The sequence below is a fragment of the Zonotrichia albicollis genome, chromosome 19 (genome assembly GCF_047830755.1).
Source record: "Zonotrichia albicollis isolate bZonAlb1 chromosome 19, bZonAlb1.hap1, whole genome shotgun sequence".
Classification (NCBI taxonomy): Eukaryota; Metazoa; Chordata; class Aves; order Passeriformes; family Passerellidae; genus Zonotrichia; species Zonotrichia albicollis.
In genome coordinates, this window is record NC_133837.1 from 6,478,340 (window position 1) to 6,498,262 (window position 19,923).

General features: G+C 38.3%; 1 protein-coding gene across 5 annotated transcripts in view; it reads right to left on the minus strand.

The window, feature by feature from the left end:
• Positions 1-18,990, minus strand: part of B3GNTL1 (UDP-GlcNAc:betaGal beta-1,3-N-acetylglucosaminyltransferase like 1) — a 105,882-nt gene extending 86,892 nt beyond the window's left edge. For 4 of the 5 annotated variants that reach the window (XM_026797678.2, XM_005494481.4, XM_074555258.1 and 1 more), the window contains exons 1-5: positions 18,836-18,990; positions 15,215-15,331; positions 15,015-15,114; positions 10,015-10,079; positions 1,313-1,378 (exon numbers count right to left, since the gene is read on the minus strand). In XM_026797678.2, the coding sequence (XP_026653479.2) occupies positions 1,313-1,378; positions 10,015-10,079; positions 15,015-15,114; positions 15,215-15,331; positions 18,836-18,886 (399 nt within the window). In that variant the 5' untranslated portion in view covers positions 18,887-18,990. Of the gene's footprint in view, positions 1-1,312; positions 1,379-10,014; positions 10,080-15,014; positions 15,115-15,214; positions 15,332-17,167; positions 17,331-18,835 lie in introns of all 5 variants that reach the window. The other variant, XM_074555259.1, reaches the window with a different exon arrangement.
• Between the last annotated feature and the right edge of the window lie 933 nt (positions 18,991-19,923).

The following is a 19,923-nucleotide window of genomic DNA, read 5'->3' on the forward strand; positions in this document are numbered from 1 at the left end:
TTTAATTTACATCTATAGAAGCCATATAAGCAAGAAATATGATAGCTCTTAGCACTAATTTCCATAAAACCAGCATACTGGATCAACCTGCCTTTCTGGTTTTTTGGCATCTGACTGCAGAATTACATTAACTGATGGATATCAGAACAAAAACAACTTTGGATTTATCATTTTATTGTGTTTGCAATGTGAGTTAGGTTAACTGCTACTCAGGTACTGTTAAAGCTATAATTTAATAAATCCCACTGTAAGGATGATCAGATTTCAGAAGAGCCCTAAAACAGGTGGGGTGATGAGCAGGTACACATCCCACCACTAAGCAGCAGGTTGTTTGGCAGACATCCCTCAGCCAAAAAAGTGTCTTTTGGAGTTCAAAATGTTCAAAAGGTGTTTAGTTGACAGAGAGCAATAATCCTAAAACTGTGTGTTTTGTTCAGATACCTGCAGGAAACACCTTCATGACAGATCAAGTCAATCAACCTCTCCTTTCCAGAAACCTCTAGCACATTGAAATAAATATCACAGGAGAAAATGTCAGAGATGTGGAAACAATAAGGCTGATTTTGCTGACAAAACAAACTCAGTTTTTAGGTTTATAAAGGAATCTCTTTGTCAGTAGTATTGACTGCCATAACAAGCATATATATACATATATATACACAACAAGTGTATATATGTATATACACATATTATCATTGGATAAGTAGAACACATGCACAAACTCCCTCTAAAGAACACTGACCCTAATCAAAGAAAATCATATAAAACCAAAGAGAAAACCTATCTCACAGAATACTCCTGACAGTTTATTTCACAGGAATAAAGAATGGAATTCTAATAATGTTTCATTTTACAGGCAGACAGAGAGAGAAACATCAGCTGAACTCTCGGCCAGTTGATCACTGGTAACAACCCCTACATTCCCTATGGTTTACAGTTCCTTAATTATTAAAAGCAGATAAACCATAGCTGTAGCCAATCCTTTGCAGTTTTTCACATGACTTGGAACGGCCACATAAAAAAGGCATTCTCCTTTAGATTACAGACATTAGCCAAACCTATATACTTATGTGCAAAAGAGTATCACTGTTGTAACGAGATCTGGTTTTCTGAAGAGAGAAAATAAAACGAAGAAAAGAAGTTCAATCAAAGCTCCCATTCAGTGCAAGGATTAAAAATAAAGGAAAAGAATACACTGGTTATTGCTTTGCCTCCCCCAGCCCCACTGCGAAATTTTCATATCCTTTTAAAGATGTATCCGGAACTCTGTCAAAGAAAAACCCAGAAATACACACAAGAAAAAAGTACTCACACTGTTTGGGTGTTGAATGGCAACTTGGTGCTGCAGCCTAACCCGCTGTGGCATCATCACATCATCCTGGAATAAATAGCACACTGTTAGTGAACATAAAAAGGGTCACAGAACACTACTGACACACATTAGAATATGTTGCTAAATGAACATCATTTTACTGGCTGGCAGTCAGAAATGCAAATGGAACAGATATGAGGAGACTTCACACTTTTTGTGGATTGAACTGGATGCTGTTGGAGCTGGAAGTGATCAAAACTACTACGTGACAGTGGTGCTGTGATCTCACCACACATCCACAGCACCCACACATTGCACATTTATTTCTCAAGAAACTCTCCAACTCTTTCCCAACTGCCCCAGCAGCACCGGCAGTGTGAGGACAAGGAAGTACCCTCAGTTAAAGCAGCAATGAGAGGAAATGCTCTCTGCAAGCTGGCTGTACCTTGTTCCACTGAAAATGAAAAGCCTTTGGTCTCTAGATCTAAAAATATGTCATATTTCATGGGCACAAAAAACTAGTACTGGTGAAATGAGAAAATTCTAAGGAAAAGGAAAAAGGGAAGTACCCACACTAACAGAATGCATCAGCATTGACAGTGGCTTTAAGACACACCATCTGGATTTAAATTTTGTGTTAATACTACTTCTGCTTGCAGCACAAAGATCTGTTCTATTTACATACAAAAAGAGAGGTTGTTTTGTGAAAAGTCAGTAACTTTGCTATCCTGCCTTGAACTGTTAGGAGAGATTCCTTTCAAACTTATATTACTTCCTGTTCAAAATTAAATCCTTTCTAGACAGTGATTTTACAGTTTATAGAAACTTTAGCACAATTTTTCTTTCCTAAATTTTTTAAGCCCCTAAGGTTTCTACCTATATTCTTTTCCATGTTGGTGCCATATTTCCCCCCTTTTAAAGAATCAGCCTTTTTTAGATACTTGTTAAAGCTAACACAGCCTATTTCTTCTCGGAGTATTTCCAAATAAACTTAATCAGGCAAATATAATTCAAAGGAGCCCTGAATTCCTGTTCTACAGACACCCTTTTAACAGTTCCTCACACTGAAATAATTCTGATTTTCCTATTAAAGCACAAACCCTCAATATTGAATTTCCAACCACTTTCACATTAAAACTTCCCATCAAGTCAACAGCAACAGAAAAAATATTAGAGTTTAAATATCTACAGCTTGAAGAGCTGAATGACCTTGCTATAAAGGTGCCCCTATAGTTTTATCAAAACATGCACGATAAAAAAAGTTTCAGAAGTAGATCCAACTGTTTAATACAATTCAAGGTTAAAGATAAAACAAAATAATAATAAAACTGACTCTTATCACACATAAGTTTATAAAAGATGGGAGGACTACATTGTCAAAAACATTTTGCATTTAGGATATGTTTAGTAATAAACATGACAGCTGTTCCTGATTTTCAAAGCCAATAGAGCAAAAAAACCCTTCAGATTTCCCATGACTTCAAAACTACAACAATATTATTTATCACCTCATCCACTTTATCCATAGAGCACCAGAATTCCAGTATCAAGAAAGTGTTCCCATAAAACCTTCACTCTATTTCCCACAAGAAAAATCATAATTCTATTTCTTTATGCCAAACACAGAGCTGATTTTTGTGAATTAAAACCTGGTTTTCATACAAGCAATAGCAGATATATTTTAACTGAACTGTGTTCACTCCTTTACAAGTTGCTAAGGAGCCTTAGATGTTTTCTTGGTAAATCCAAATGAAGGGGGAAAAAAAGGGGGATAAGGGGGAAAAAAAAGGAAAAGGGAGGGAAAAGGAGAAAAAAAGGGGGAAAAAGGGGGAAAAGGGAAAAGGGGGGGAAAGCGAAAAGGGAGGAAAAAGGGGGAAAAGGGGGAAAAAGGGAAAAGGGGGGAAAAAGTGAAAAAGGAGGAAAAAGGAGAAGAAGGGGGGAAAAAGGGGGGGGAAGAGATAAAAAGGGGAAAAAAGGGGAAATCTACCAAAAAGGCAGGAATTTCAATGCTCAGAACAATGTTACTCTCATTTTTTACAATATAAAACATTTGCTCTTGTGCTAAAAGATCTCACTGTTCCTGATCTCACACAAGAGAGAACTCTCATATTCACAAAGATGAAAAATAATATACTTGATTGAAAAAGGTTAAATCAGCATGGAAAGCACTCAAACCAAATCAAAATAACCTATGCACCAAAGAGGTCGGTGTCATGTTTTCACAACCACCCAGTTTGACAGGAATGGCCCCATTCCCCTAAGAAAACACTGGGGCAGTTTGATGCTATTGGCAAAACTCACAGATCTGGGGCTTAGGCTATCAGAGAGCATCAGAATTCTGTAAACTCCAGCTAAAGAGGGGGCACTATAACCACAAAAACTTCTAAATGCCTCTTTTTATTAATACAGCTTTGTTCTCTAATGCTGGAAAACTCTATGAACTCTTACCCTGCATGACCTGTATTTCTTTTAATAATTCTGTCTCATTTTTTTATTGGCAGCTTTACACACACTGAGGGATGGTTCTGTGAGTCCTTCTGAGTTCATGGAAGGAGAAAGAAAGATGGGGGAAAAAGAATATAATAGTTTAGGACATAACCCTAAATCCTATAATAATGAGTAATATAATAAAACTATATATAGTATATACTAATACTATATATAACACTATATATAATACTTTATAATACTACTAATAATAAATAATACTATATAATACCATATATAATAAATATAATAGTTTAGGGCATAATCCCAAATATTATAATAATGAGTAATATAATACTATATATAGTATATACTAATACTATATATAATACTAATGAGTAATATAATAATACTATAACATGAGCACAAAATATAAATCACATCGCAGACAGAAATGAGATTCAACCATCATTCAGCTTTTTTGGATTCAGGTTGGTATGAGAAAAGTAACTGCAAAATCCAACTTTGACAGACTCTTCACTACGTGTGACTGGAAAGTTTCATTTATTTATTTATAATGTATTTATAGTGAAATGTAAATGCATTTATAGTGAAATAATCTTTATAAATGCATTTGTAGTGAAATAATCTTAGGGAACTCGGATGGAATTAAGACTGGTATTTAAAACCCTAAATAAATTTGAATTAGTAAAACGAAAGTGATTGCACCACAAATTAAGAGCACCTTAAATAAATTACGGAATTTTAGCAACTACAGTATTAAACAACTAAGAGGGTAAAATATTTTACCCAACAATACACAATGAATCACAAATTTTCTATCAAAGCTGTTGCACTTATGATATTGAATTCAGCAAAGGTGTTGGAGGCTTTGGTTTCTACAGGCAGAGTTTGGTCATCTTTTTGGTTTTCTTGGTTTAACACTGAGAATAAAACCTCAGTAATCAGGCAAACACTTTCCAAATTATTTTTCATTCATTTCAGACAGAAAAAAAAAAGGGCCTATACAAAAAAAGGAAGTATATTTAGTTTGTTTCTGTTTCCTAGGTGAGGGTAGGGAAGATAACAGTAGCAGTGACTTACACTGAAAAATAATTTTAACAAAACAAAAGTTTACAATATAATCCAATATAATTTTCTCTGTTCACGTGGAAGTCTCTAATGGCTGTCCCCTAGCAGATATTCAGCTGACAGGATGAAGAGAAATTTCTTCCATGGAAAAAATGGACATAAGAAAAGAAATTTACCTAGTCATATACTTGGAATACAAAAGCTGGCCCCTTCAGCCAGGCTGTGTGGAGCATATTGGGCTCCACAGTGGTAACTTCATCATTTTCCCTTAAAAATTGGTGCTTCTGCACTTGAGAAAGTAAAACAAAATATACAATTCAACGCACAATACACATCTACTTTTTGCAACCAAGGGCAAGTTCACAGAAAACAAAACATTATAGGTCAGTACTGAGGTGCTTTCTTAAGCTCACATTACACACTCAGCATCTCCTGCTTTTCCAAACTCCTTCATATGTGGCTGCGCAAAATGAAAAAAAAAAAGGATTGAGAGCTGATACACTTCACTCCCATAACAGCAGCACCTTCTTCCCATCACAGTTATTAAATTCAAAATGCAACCAGCAGCAGCAGCGGGAGGAATGTTTCACTCACTGAGCAACAATATGGCATCTCCAAAATCTTTCAATTCATCAAATGGTCCATTCATTTATCCTGCACCTGCTCAGACTAGAGGGAAAAATCTTTCTTTGCTATTGTTCAGTTCAACTCCTTGGAGCAGGAAAGTGAAATGCCTGGCACCTCCAAAAAGTGGCCTGTCAGCAGCTCTGCTGAAGGAAATACCCTGATCCCAGCAATGCTCCGGGGGCTGCTCTTTGAACAGCCCCACACCATCAAACTCACTGGAACCAGGCACTCCAATGGCACCCACAAATCACCTGGGACTAATCATCTGTCAGTACTTGCAAGAAAAAATCATAAGAAAAAATGCTACTTTTCTGTTTCTACTCCCAAATTAAACTGAGAAAGAAGGGGACAACAAAGACAACATTTCAAATTTAAGAAGCTGACTACATTGAGCACCTTTCCTTTTTTTGAGCATAGCAACAAACAGGTCTACATGGAAAGATCTATGTGGTGCTCTTATGAGCCTGACAATCTTTTTAATGAATCTTTTAATTAGGCATCACTGTTAGTTGGTCAGGAAATTTTTGCTGTAGAAGCAGTTCCCACCTCAGTGCATTCATTCAACAAATGCAGACACACGCCTTCCTATATCTTGCTTTTCTGTGGTCACTGGAGATCACTTTTGATTTTTGCTCATAGTTAGACCACTGAAAAAAATGATGTGTTTGCAAGGAAGTGAAGCAGGTAACTCACAAGGTGCTCAGCAGCAAAGCCAGTAAACCCAGACAAGAGTAAAAACTTTCCCAGTGATTCCAAATGCCCTCTTTAACTGCTGAAGAGATGAACACACATGTAGGGAGAGGTTATGGCAACCAAATTCTGAAGGTTTACCTCTTCATCTGACATTTCATACCAGACAGAGACATTTAATCTGGTTTTAATACAAGCACATCTTTACAAAACAATGAGAGGGATGATGCCTTCAAGCACTTGTATTTTGACTTTTTGGGGCTCATTAGTGATTAGGAAAGATGGATAACTCTTCTGGTAATGGATTTCACCACCACATCCACACCTGCTAATTGTGAAACAGCTTATTTCAGTTTTTAAATCAGAGGATAAGTTTCCAAGGAACAATATGTTAAACGACAACAGAAAGAAAATCTGATCACATCTAAATTTCCTAAGAAATACAGACTAATTTGAAATAGAGGAAGAATATTTCAGAAATTTATTACTGCCTGTAATGTATAATGGCAACTAAAAGGAAATCCATGCTTCCAAACCCAGGAAGTTACAGAGGCTGGAAAAACCAATCTATTTGTATCTGACACATCTGGCTGGAGAAGGTCCCACCATCTTCCTCCAAAGCCTTCAGCAATACCCCTCAACAAGGTGAGTTTGAATTTGAACCTCAAGTAACACATGCAATTTGAAATTAAGCAATTATGCACACAGCAATAAAGAATTACCATTCCCAACTTAAATCGTGCAAACCAATCTCCCAGACCAAAAGGAACAGGTCAGCAGCTGCCAATTCTATCACAGGAATGACAAATCTGCTGTGGTTCACTCTCATTTTTGGTGAATAAAACTTACCTGTGTCCCCATGGCATTTTTGACTATTAGCAAGCAGTGACACTGTGGGAACATGGTTTAAAGTCATATCTTTGAACTGCCTGAGAATCTCAGAAATTGTGATACATTGCCAACAGAGCCTTTCAAAAGATTAAAACAAGCACGTTAAGTTCTCAAGTGATTATGACTGGGTTTGAAACACTGCAGGTCAAAACAGGACACATTTTTACGTTTCTTCTTTAGCAGTCAGAAACTCTCCAACAACACACTGAATAAACCTGAAATAAAACTTGGAAACTCCACAGAATAAACCTGAAATAAACAGAAACAACCTGAAATAAAACCTGGAACTCCACAGATTATTAGGATGAAATGAAAGCACGATCCTTTTTTAAAGAAATACAGTTTCGGACAAGTAGAGGCATGTTTATGTGCATGTCAATGAAAACAGCAGTTCAAAGCAGAATTTTTAATGTGAGTTCTGCTGTGCTGCAAGGGGGTAAATGCTCCTAACAAAGATGGCACCACCCCAGAGAAGTGATAAACTACAGCTACAGTACAATGAAACTGGCAGATAAAGTCATAACTGCAGACAATTTCAAGAAGAAAAGCTAACAGTGAAATATATTTGCAAAATTAGCCCTGATTTTCCCATATTATGAAAAAATTGTTAAGTAGCTTCAATTTTTCTACTTGTTTTCCCAGAGGGGAAAAAATGCCTCGGCAGCTTGGAGGTGAAATCTGTAACAACAACCACAGTAAAAAACTCCACAATAGCTGTTAGTCCAACAGCTGCCACTTCACACTAGAAAAGGCTGATCAAATTCTGACAGTTCTGAGACCTGTAACTTTTTTTTTCCACATTTCTTCCCAGTTTGTTGTCCTCAGAAATCTGTGTTGAGAGACATAACACGGGCAGCTTGGCTCCAGCTGGAATGGCAAGCAAAAACAGCCTTGCTGGAGCCAGCATTTCCAAAGATGCTCTCAAATATGCTCATCCACTCATTTCACTTCACAGAGAAAACAAAGAATGCACAAAAAGCCAGGGATGCATTTCTCCACCTATTTGTGATGTGCACAAACAGCTCCATTCCTCTCCCACATTCACCTGCAACAAAGCTGAAATTGTGGCTGCACTTCTGAAGGTCAATTCCTTGGCATGGCTGCAGCACATTCCAGCAGGCTGATATCAACATTCCTTCCTAGAGAGCTGGATGCTGTGCTGGTGACTGAAATGAAGAAGGTAGGTGGTGTGTGGAAGCAGAGTTGTTAAACAGCTGGCAACATCTGTGCCCCAGCTACTAGCACAAAACATTTACTAACTACAGCCAAAACACTGAGCAATTTTTGGACTTGTAGCAGTTTCAACATCCATTTTATTGGCTCTGATCTGTTTTCAGCAAAACATGGTACTCACAAGGGGAGACAGTAGAAAATACATTTAAGTAATGCCAGGTATTTAATATTTCTTTTGTAACAAGATTGGGCTTCTGGTAGTCCAGAATGCCTCTGATTTGAAGAAGCAATAGAAATGCATAGAACAGAAAATCTTTGTAACTTCTCCTAAGCTTATCCACACTGTAAACCATAAAATCCTCAACTCACTTCAAGTAATGCTTGGTAATATTAAATATAAACTTCTGCTAATGACAATATTGCAGAAATACAGTATCATAACCAGTTATATTCCTTAATAACTTAACTGTAATTCGACTCCCTGATGTTTTGTTTTCCTGCAATAGTCAGACAACAGAAACACAGCAGCAGGAAGATTTTAATATATGGCAAATAACAAATTGAGAATTCTGAAGAATCACTATGAAAATATGAATTAACTTCATTTAGAGAATGTGATTTTCTAGTTTACTGCTAGTGATTTTCAAACAACTACATCTCCCTGGATGGAAAAGAAAGACTAACCCATCATTTACTTCAGTACATCATGCTATACATATCTGATACAGAAGATAGGAAGCTTCTTGGGACAAGAGTAGATTAATTTCTCATTCATGTACTGGTGGACTCAGATGACTTCAGCCAGTTCAAGCACACACATTCCTCATCCCACAGACTCCCTAGAATGGCCTGTGCAATGTAATGCAAGCCTAGAATACTCAAACTTTGCAAATCATAAGCAAGTTTCCTTGGGTTTGGTTATTTTTAATTTCAGATATGTAAACAGCCTCACTGACTAACAATATATCACAAAAATCACAACATTTTAACATATGAACAAAAAAAATTTCTTCCATCAAGTTGATAAGGCAGGTGTGGTTTGCAAACTGAAGGATTTCCCTAATTAAAACCTGAGAATGGCTGTAGAGCTCACACACCTGCTTCACAACACTTTTAACAAGCACAATCATAATATTCATTTGAATTGTAGCTGAAAACCAACCCTGTCAGCAGCCAGTTCATCTTACCCTAACCCATAGTTCAGTTCCAATGAACTGAGGGTTCAGAGGGAAAAAAAAAATCAATCTTCAGGTGAAATTACAGGAGATCAGTGAGCCTTGAAGGTCCTGCTCTTCTTGCCTGCTCCCAGCACACGGCCCCACTCCTGTGCTCAGCTGGGCACCTTTGTGAAACCATTCCTGCATATTCAGCTGCATAAGTGAGATCCTTATCTGCGGGTTACTGAGCTCAATGGCTTCACAGAAGATATCCAACAAAGGACAGGAAAAAAAAAAATCAACTTGGAAGGTGAGACTTCTCCTATTTTACATCAAAAAGCCAGTAGATTAGCTCTTAGTTTCTCATCAATACAATTTTCTGAAGAATGTGGGAAAGAGAAATCCTCAAAACACCTAAATACCAACCTTGCCCAGCCCTGTTCACAACAGCTTGTGAAATCTGATATAATCAAAGAATGATGTAAGGCTTTCTACAGGTTGGAATACAACTTTACAGCCATAAATAGTAACCAGCACGTTGAACAAACTCCTTTAAGCAGGTTGTCTTATAGCAAATCAGCAACTCCATTAAAAAGGAAAGGATTTTATTGACAAAACCAAGTTAGACAAAAAGCATTAACTTACTGAATCCAGAAAGCAGAGATAGGTTCCTGAGCTCTGAATTACTGCTTGATTTTTGGCAAATCCAACTGTTGAGAAAGCAAAGATAAAAAAATGGAGGAATTTTTACTGTTGCATCTTTTAAAATCTTAATAAAATTGAACAAATGAAAAGAAAATACAAAAATCAGTATCCCATAAGGTACCAGATTTTTCCATATTTAAAGCAAGGTAATTTGTGAATATTGAAATAGGAGTCCTATGTCAGTCACCTTCTCTGAGTACCAGAATTCTACAATCAAGTAGAATAAGAGTACTTTTGCCAGCCCTCCCCAAAGATATAATATGTAATTGCGTATCTTGAAGGGGGCAGGTTTTATATCCAGAACCTCAGCTTGTAGAATCACAGAAAGCTTTGGGCTGGAAGGGACCTTTAAAGGTCATCCAGGCCAACCCCTTACAAAGAGCAGATGCTGAAAACCCTTGGCTATACACACATTCATCTTTGAAGCCCTAAAAAATACCAGCAAATCAAAAAAGAGACAGGGAAGGACCAGAAACTGCTGTTCTTCCCATCAGGGTTCTCAGAAGGACTAAAAATTTCTGTTCCTTGGTGCTTGTCAAATATAAAGTTTGCAAATACAAAACCTTCATGTGCCATTCATGTAAAGGGGATGCAGAGAGGAGCCAAAGGCAGATTTATCAGAATCATACACAGAGCACAAAGGTGATTTTTTTATACCATAACACGTTGTATCACCAATGGAGACCACACTGAAATGTCACTTCAGACAAATGACAACATTGGCATGCAGGGTGTCTCAGTTTCTGACCTCCTGACACTTGGTGAATCTTTTTACCAACCCATTCATTTCAGGAAGAAATGAAGGAACCAGAGAAGCAAATTGTTCTGTCAGCTTAATTTCTGAAGTAGATGACTGCTCTGGAGGATCAAACAAATGGCAGAAGCAAAAAATAGGAAAGAGCCGGAATCCACAGCTGAAGGTAAGGATGGGACTGCAGCAACCACTGGGATACACCCACAAGGTGGGAATGCTTGCCTGGGATCATTTTTGCAGGTAGATAAGGTGAACCTAAGAACTTTCTGATCTCTGAATTCTTGCCCTGGGCAGCATTCTAAGAAAAGCCCACCCTACATCCAGTGTTAGTCTGAAAAATGCTGCATGGATTGCACTTGGTCACATATGAAACACTTCAGCTTCCTCTGGAGTATTTATGGAATCAAGTCAGGGAATCCAGCAAGATCACCCTGACCTGCAAAATGAACATTATTGTGAAGACATGCAATACTGTAGGGTTTTTACTCTTTAGAGGGAAAACTGAAAAATGTAAAGCCAAAAAATCTCACCATGAAGTGGAGCAGAATAATTTTAAATAATATTATCCACAAAGTTTCTGTCTTAGCATTTGAAAAAAAGCAGAATTCTGTAATTCTCTTATCCTTTTACGTGTTACAAATTTAAGTTAGCTCAGGAAACAGATTTAACTGGGCTCAAAGGTTCCCTTAGTTGTAATGCACGTGCTCCTTGGCTATTTTGCTGAGCTGTCCAAGTACAGAAAAAGACTTATGACTGCATTTCTCACTGCCTCAAGGAACATTATGTCAACTACCACCAGAACAGGACTAATAAAGGCCCTTCCTTATAACTGTGTTATTTTTTCTCACGTACTTTAATCCTCACCTCAACTTCTCCTCATTGCGCATTTTTTTGGATTTATTATTTTACAGGATGTTTACATTCTGCCTTTTACAGCGCTGTGAATATGGAATCTCATCTGCACAGTAACTCTCAGTCTCCTTCCCACTGGCAGCAGAAAAGCAGCTGGCAGAGGCAGGAGCTGCCACAGCAGCAGAGCTGGGTCCTGGCACCACCACTGATGCGAGTCAGCAGGCCTGGGCACGCCAAAGCAGCAACCCCCAGTCCTTCACTTGCCCCCAGTAAAGCTGGAGATAAAAGAACAGCACAAAAATGATGACAGAATTAAATCTGCCCAATTTTAAACACATCAGTGCTATCAGAAGCCACAGCAGCTGTAAAGTGGCCTGGACTTACATTTCAGTGCTGTCATTAACACACCCAAATATTTCAACGCCTTTCAATGGAAAATAATTCATTAAGGAAGCAAAGCTGTAAGAAAAGAGTGAAGGAGGCTTCAAGACAACTAGAAGATGGCAATTATATAACTCTATGAACTTCCTGAAGTATTTCAGATGTCATTTTCAAATAAACCACTCTAAATAAAATGAAGAAATATCTAGTATTTGTTATGAGAATGAGTTGGAAAATATTTCTTGCTATGTTTAAGACAGAAACATCCTGAGGTTTTTCATATACCAGATATCTTTTAGAGGAAAGAGAGACAAGAAAATACACACATTTTTTAAATTATTGAGAAGATAAATATAACTCCCCATAGAAGAAACTAGGTATTAAAAATTCTTTCACCACAACAAATTCTGTGTTTGGCATGAGTAAAAAAAAATTCTTTAATATTACTCTACTGAACAAAATGAAATGTTTGTGCCAGGTCTCTGAGTTTTGTAAGGCCTGCTTACTTGGTGAAAAGAGCCTGTTACCATGGTTACAGCCGTAAAAACTTAAGCCTCAGTGAGATATTAACATTCCTTACTCTTGGAAAGAAAAAGGTTTCCTTTTTTTAGGCAAGTGACCCTTTCTTTTTTCCAAGGTTCCCCCCCTTTCTTTTACATGTTAGAAAAGAATCAGAAATAAATCCTAATCTTGTGTAAATAGTTGAAGATGTGAAGCCTGACTAGTACATTGTTTCTGTACCAAAGCATCTTCTTTTAAAGGCAAGGCTCCTTCCAGTTGTACCTAGTCCTTAACAAAATGAAAGTAAATCACCAAAAGCAAACAAATGCTACGGATTTCAAGTAACCTGCTTCTAAAATTAAACAACCATGGAGTAAAGATATCCTTGTTTGAATTGTGACCTGAGAGTGTCTCCTGGCTTTGTTTTTTAGCAGAACTATGCATTCCACGCTATTATTTAAATTATATATTTAAATAGTGCACAGCCCCTCTCACCTCCAATTTATTGGAGATCTGTTCAGTCTCCAGCTACCCCAACACTGACAAATGCATGCTAAACCAAAAAATAATTTAATAATCTGACATATCCCTAATGGCACAGTGGAATTCACAACTGGAACTCAGTTTTAGGTTCAGATTCCTGAAGTGCAAAGGTGAACAGACATCAGAATTCTAAAATTTAAAAAAAACCCCTATCCTGCTTGTGTGTTCTGGCAAACTAAAATTTAGTTTATACACAATTGATACAACACTCGAGTAGGAACAAGATTTTAGACATAGCAAATGTTTATAAAAATGGAAAATATGTTACACAACATGATGGGATCAGTAGAAACATTACTAGCTATCTTAAGTAACAGAATTAACAACTTCTGGGATTATTCTTTGACTTAGGAAATTGCAACCTACTTCATTTCTTGATCAGTTTCTTGATCAGTAAAAGAAGTCAGTTTTGAAAAGAGACTGATCACCCAATAGCAGAGGGGGGACAAAAAAGAAGAAAAAATTTACAGGATTATGAGTAATTCTTGACATTGCTCAACTCCAGCTGTATCAGTTGCCCAAAAGAGAAAAATTCCCTCTAAAAACCTTGTCTGCCTTTTGTCATTACCAGCCCAATAGTTCTAATATTACAAGCTGCACTGTCAAAACAACACCAGTTCATGCTAAAGGTATTAAAATACTAAAAATATTTATAGTAAGGGTTATGCTGTGTTACTTCAGTATTGCTATGTCTGACAACTATTTAAAAACAGATGTAAAGCCTACAGTCAGGAGAAATGACAGTAAATAAAGCCAGGGGCCTCTACCAGGTTGCAGATGAATTCAGTGCACAAACTCCCAATTTATTTGCATGTTTCAACAGGGGATGAAAAGCAAACTTTCTGGAACAGAAGTGGGCTTTTGCATAAGAAGATCATCTTGAGAAGACTCTAAAGAGCCTGAGTTTCTTTCCACTTCAAACAGGACATGCAGTGAAAAAACAGTAACTGTCCAAATTCTGTGTTACAGTGTTCCCAAAGTGTGACTTTTAAGAGATAACTTCAAAGACACAAACTTGGAACCAACAATTCCTACCTGTCTACTCATTAAAACAAAGTCCAGAATGACAGAACCATTGGTCACACAGCTCCAGGACAAACTGTGAGCACATTGTTCTGCCTTTGTGATCTTCCAACGTTACTGTCACTCAACAACAGCTTCTCCAAAAGCCAACTGACTTTTATTTCTGCTTTAAATTTTAGGAAGATTTTGTGCTAAAACCCCCAAACATAAACCAACCAAAGCAAGCAAAAGAAAATCTGTTTAAAGAGAGATTTATTTGTAATCTTCTGCAGTGGCAGATAATTCATATTAGCATGCAAATGAATAGGGGATCACATCACACACCTGTCTGACAGCTCACTAAACATATTGGTTTAGCACTTTGAGTGAATGCTTGGGACTTTAGAGAGAGTTTTTAGCTCACATCAAAACTTATAAAACCTCTGTTTTTATTTGATCATTGAAGCAACATCAAAAAGGTATTTATTTTCTATTTCAGGACTGAAAGATATGCATTTACTTTTAAAATCCTTATGCAAGGAATTTTTAATATATTTTTTTCTTAAAACCCACCTCCTGAAGATAAATCAGATATCAGAAAGACACAGTAAAATTGTAAGCATTAACAACATTGTGTATACTACAATTAAACAAAATTCTTTTGCTTTTGCAGAGTAGAGCACACAAGTGCTTAGCCAAGTTCTTCTTTGCTTGAACATATAAACAAATTCTACAGAGCCCAAAGCAACAGGGCCAAATTCAAATTGGAATGAGTTTTCAAACAGAGCTCTAGAAAACAATGTGGGTTTTTTCCATTGCAGTGGAAGTGGCTACAAAGACACTTTTCAAACTCAAAATCAGAAAGTGCCTGCAATAAGAACCAAACTCACAAAATTACACTACATACCACCTCGAGGCTGAGAGGAATTGTTGGTTCCAATGATTACTGAAACACCAACTTCTTCCAACTTGATCTTCCATTTTTCAATTATTTCAGCTGAACCATCCTAGAAAAAATAATTACACAGATGCAGCTATTTTAATTTGTGTGTTGAAGTCAACCAAAAATTCTTAGAGACAGTATTTTAAAGGAGGTCTGAAACACACCTTACTGGCATCATTAAAAATTGACAGCTCCATGGTTCCTTTAAAATCTTGTTCCCAAACTGACTTCAGGCATTCATCTAACCAGCATTCACTGTTGTGAACAGGCAAAATGATAGACTACAAGAAAACAAACAGAGATCCACATGCATGTCAGGAAGCATATTTTTGTTTACTTACAATATATTTAGTAAAAAGGAGAAGTAGCAGATCCTTCTGAAACTAACTTTCACCAAAAAATGCACTTTAAAAATATAAAAGTAGGTGAGGAACATTTACTTTCTTACAAATAAATGATTTGCTTTCTTCTCTATCAAGTTTCTTCTTCAATGAAGTTCCACAAGATGGTTTTTGGTGGAAGTCCAAGGAAACAAGAGAGACCACTGAAGCAAACCCACAAATGAAACATCTGTAACACCACCCTAACCTATTTCTAGTATTCCTGCATTTCTTGAGACACTCCTCACTTTTGTCCTCCATTAATAAATCTTACTCATCAATTTCTCTTCAAGCCTAATTGGAGATTCTCATTTATGCAGCTGGACCCTCAGCGTGCAGCCAAGATTTTAAAAATTATTCCATTTCCAACTGCTCTAAAGCACGTTGGAAGTTGATGTGTGATGGAGCTCCACACTCTGCCAGCCCAGCTTTCCTCCCACAGCCCCTTGCTCCAGAGGGGCACACGCAGCAGGAAAACACACCTGAAAGATTTGAAAATTGGTTAGAAACCAGAGAGGAGGGCTTTATCTGTTCAAGTTTAGTTTCTCATCACTGAGCTAATTATCTTTAAAAAGCCAACAATCCCCAAAATTCTTTCAGTGTCTCAAAGCAGAACACACTTCCTTCACAACATGCCTGAGAAATCAGCCTGGCGGTTCCCTGGCTGTGTTTGAAAAGGGAGAGCCAAATCTGAACCTGCTAAAATTACTTTTAGATGGGGAACTTAAGGGCCTGAATAACTCATAAAAAGTCTCATGGGACATTTCAAGAAGTCCCTAGAAACATAACTTAAACTCCTCATTATTTGGGGTAACCACAAATTGGAAGAAAGGAGGATTTGTTCCTATTGTGAGCAGGAGAGAATCCTAAGAAACAAAACATTGGGATACTGAGATGGAATTATTCCCAATTTAGTGCCATGTGAATGTATGTACAAGGTGCAAATACAGGTGCACCCATCAGAAAGCAGATTTTTGGACACTGAAGGATGTGCACACAGGTACAACCCAGTCCTGTGTAGGATACAATGATTAACAACATTTCACAGCTAAATAAAACAGAAAACATCTAAATGAATGAACCTACTGATTTTTGGCAGGATGATGGAACAGTTCTTAAAAGAAGTAGGACAAAAGCTCTCTAAATCTTTAAGCAAAGTAGGCCTTTGATTTGTTTTAGAGAGATAAAACAGGGAGAAACAACAAAAAAGTGAAACTGACTATCCAATAATTACAACATACAGATAAAAAAGATTATTTCAGAACTGTCTCAAACTAGTACTTATTTCAGATACTAAAATAAAAGCAAAAATCTGAGATTCTGAAATACTATATTCAATTTACTCAAGATTTTAATATTCTTTATATGGACATGGCAATTAAATATGACCCTGCACATTCATACCAATCAATGTAACATATTCATTCACAAAAAAGAGTTCCACAATTCTTCCAATGACAATAAAAACTTGTGCAGTTTTGCACATCCAGAAAAATCAGTTATTTTTCAATTTGTTTTCTGATTCACTCAGTAAAAATTTGACTAAGCCATCACCAACTGGCTTGCCATTGGTTTGAAAACTGGAACTTCTTTGCTTTTTTTCCGTGGTGTACTCCTGTTTTAAGTCAGGGCAGCAGTGCAAAATAGCAAGATGATGTTTGACCTCCCTGTTTAGTTTGCACTGAAAGCAGAAAAAAGTACTTTGATGGCAGCACTTATAAAACAACTCATAAATACCTGATGGCACTGAGGTGCTCTGAATTGAACTGCCCATAATATATTTACATGCTCCTAAACACATTCCTGTGAGCAAGTTCTACTTCCACAGAACCATGCAGAATTGGACACCTGCCAAACTAAGGCCCAGAGCTGAAGTGCTGATGATACTTCTGTGTAAAACCTGAAAAATTAACAAATCCACACAAATAACTGTACTCAGCAATAGGATTAACACCTCAGAGTATTGCTGATGTATACTAGAGTTTCACCATTTTTGCTCAGCTCACTGGTATTCTGTGTTTAGTTTTAGTTTGAGGACAAATCAACAATCCAGACTTTCATTTCCCCCTCGTTCATTACCAGGTTTGTACCCTGGATTAAGACTTGCAACTGGGCAGCCATAAATTGGCTTTTAATGTCGTGTGGCTGTATCAGAATAATTCAATCTCCTTGGACCATTTAAAGAGGGGAACAACATGAACCAGGGCACTATTTCACTTACAGGTACAGTCTCATAGCAATAATACCAGCTGGTAGTAACCTCCAGAGACTGTGTCTGCTTCTCCTGTCCCAAAACAAGATCAACCACAGCTCTGGCATTGCTGACAAACCCCCTCCAGGGTCAAACACCAGCCTTGCTAAGGCACTTACTAAAAGCAGGCATAAAAAAAAACTAGAATGGATTTTCCAGTGTTTTTTGCTAGTTTATGCCAAGTCTTACTTCCCAATCCCAGCACAGATGATTATTTTAGTTCTCCTTGTGGCAGCCCTTCCTGTATTTGATGACTGCTACCAAAACTGAACTACAGAGATGTTAAGCTCCCTCAAAGTAATTTTGAGTATTTGGGAGATAAATTGCAAACAGCTAATGTGCTGTTGGCATTACAAATCATCTGAGTGATCTGAGTCACCATTACCATTTCATTAGCTGAGGCTGATTTACAGCAGCTTCCAACAGAGCCTATGAGCCAAATGTGACTCTTGAAACAGAGCTGTGAATCAAACCTGAACTTGAGCATTGTCACACTACCTGCATTTCCCTGAACTCCACACATTCTACACAAGTATTACATATATTTCTATATTTAGCATGGTGACACGACCTGTTTTTCCCTGAACTCCACACATTCTAGACAAGTACTATATATATTCCTGTATTTTTATATTTCTATGTATATAGCTATATAGGCACAGATAGAGATAGATGTTATATATTTAACTTTATTGATGTGCTTTATTTATAGATAAGTGCACATATCTAAAAATTATATCAATATAATATATATACACTATATATACACACACTATACACAAATATATACGCATGTACATATATGCATGTACATATATGTATATATACATGTATGTGTATGTATATATATGTGTATGAATATGTACATGAACATATACATATCCATGGACATATACGTATGTATATGCATATGTACATATACATATGCATATACATAAATATATGCATATACTTGTACGGGAAGTAACAGAAACAGGAAGTGTTGTAGGAAGATTTTACGACTTTCGTTGCCAGCCCCCTGTACCCGAACGCGCCGGCACCGAGCCCTCCGGGAGAGTCCTCCGGGGCCAGCCCCGGCCCCGCCCGAGCCGCCGTGTCCGCCCCGGGCACTCCCGGCCCCGGGCACTCCCGGCCCGGCCCCGCCTGTCACGTACCACCTGCACGGGGGGCTCGGGGCTCCCGCCGGCTCTCCCCGGCTCCGCCATCGCCGCCGCCCCGCAGGGAGGAGCGGGAGGAACAACCACAGAGACGGAGGCTGGAGCGGCCGGAAGAGGCTCTGCTGGCGGCGGCTGCCGAGCCCCGGCCCCAGCCCGTGAGGGCGCCCGGCCCCGGCCCGCGAGGGCACCCCAGCCCCAGCCCGTGAGGGCACAACCGGCCCCGGCCCCAGCCCGTGAGGGCACAACCGGCCCCGGCCCCGGCCCCGGCCCCGGCCCCGGCCCCGGCCCGTGAGGGCACCCGGCCGCGGCCTCGGCCCCGGCTGTGAAGACACTCGTATGGAAAATCACGCTATGAAAAACCAGTGTTCACAAAACAGACAGAGGAGTCCTGCAACTTTATTCAAATAAAGAGAGAGGCCACACGCCCGCGGGGTTTTCTCTCTCCCTTTTTATCCCCAAATCTCGGCCCTTGTTGCCCTTTGCATTTCCCAGTGCTGAGGGGTTAGGAAGGTACAGCCGTCCCCAATGGCCTGCCCCGTGTTTCCCCTCACCACAAACATGTCACTTTCCCCAAAGTTTTGAAGCTGGGGCTTGTGCCGACCCTTGTCAGTTTCAGGAGTCAATTTGAGCTCTGCAGCAAACCTGCTACTTGTTAATAGAGACATTAAGGCTCATTTCAAAGATGTTAAGACCCATACTCATACTCACTCATACTCACCTACTTATCGGATTGTTTGTTAAGACATTAGCACACATTTTCCCTCTCACACTGATTCTTCAACTGATGCTGCCCGCTCTTCCCCAGCTGGTCTCTAAGCTCAAACCTGTACATTTTCAGCAGTGTTACAACGCTTTTTCAAAGTTATTTCCCCCACTGAGGTATGGTGACAGGTATAACCTGCTTGAACTGAAATTTGTGGAAATTTAAACATATTTTTCGCTTTTGAGTTGATCATTGTACATATTCCTGGAGAATGATAATGGTAACACCAATGTTCTCTAATCTCTCCAGTCTGGGCTTTTCTTGGCCCAAACTACTGTGTTTTTTTTTAATAAAAAAGTTTCTAATAACGTTTTAAAAGGAA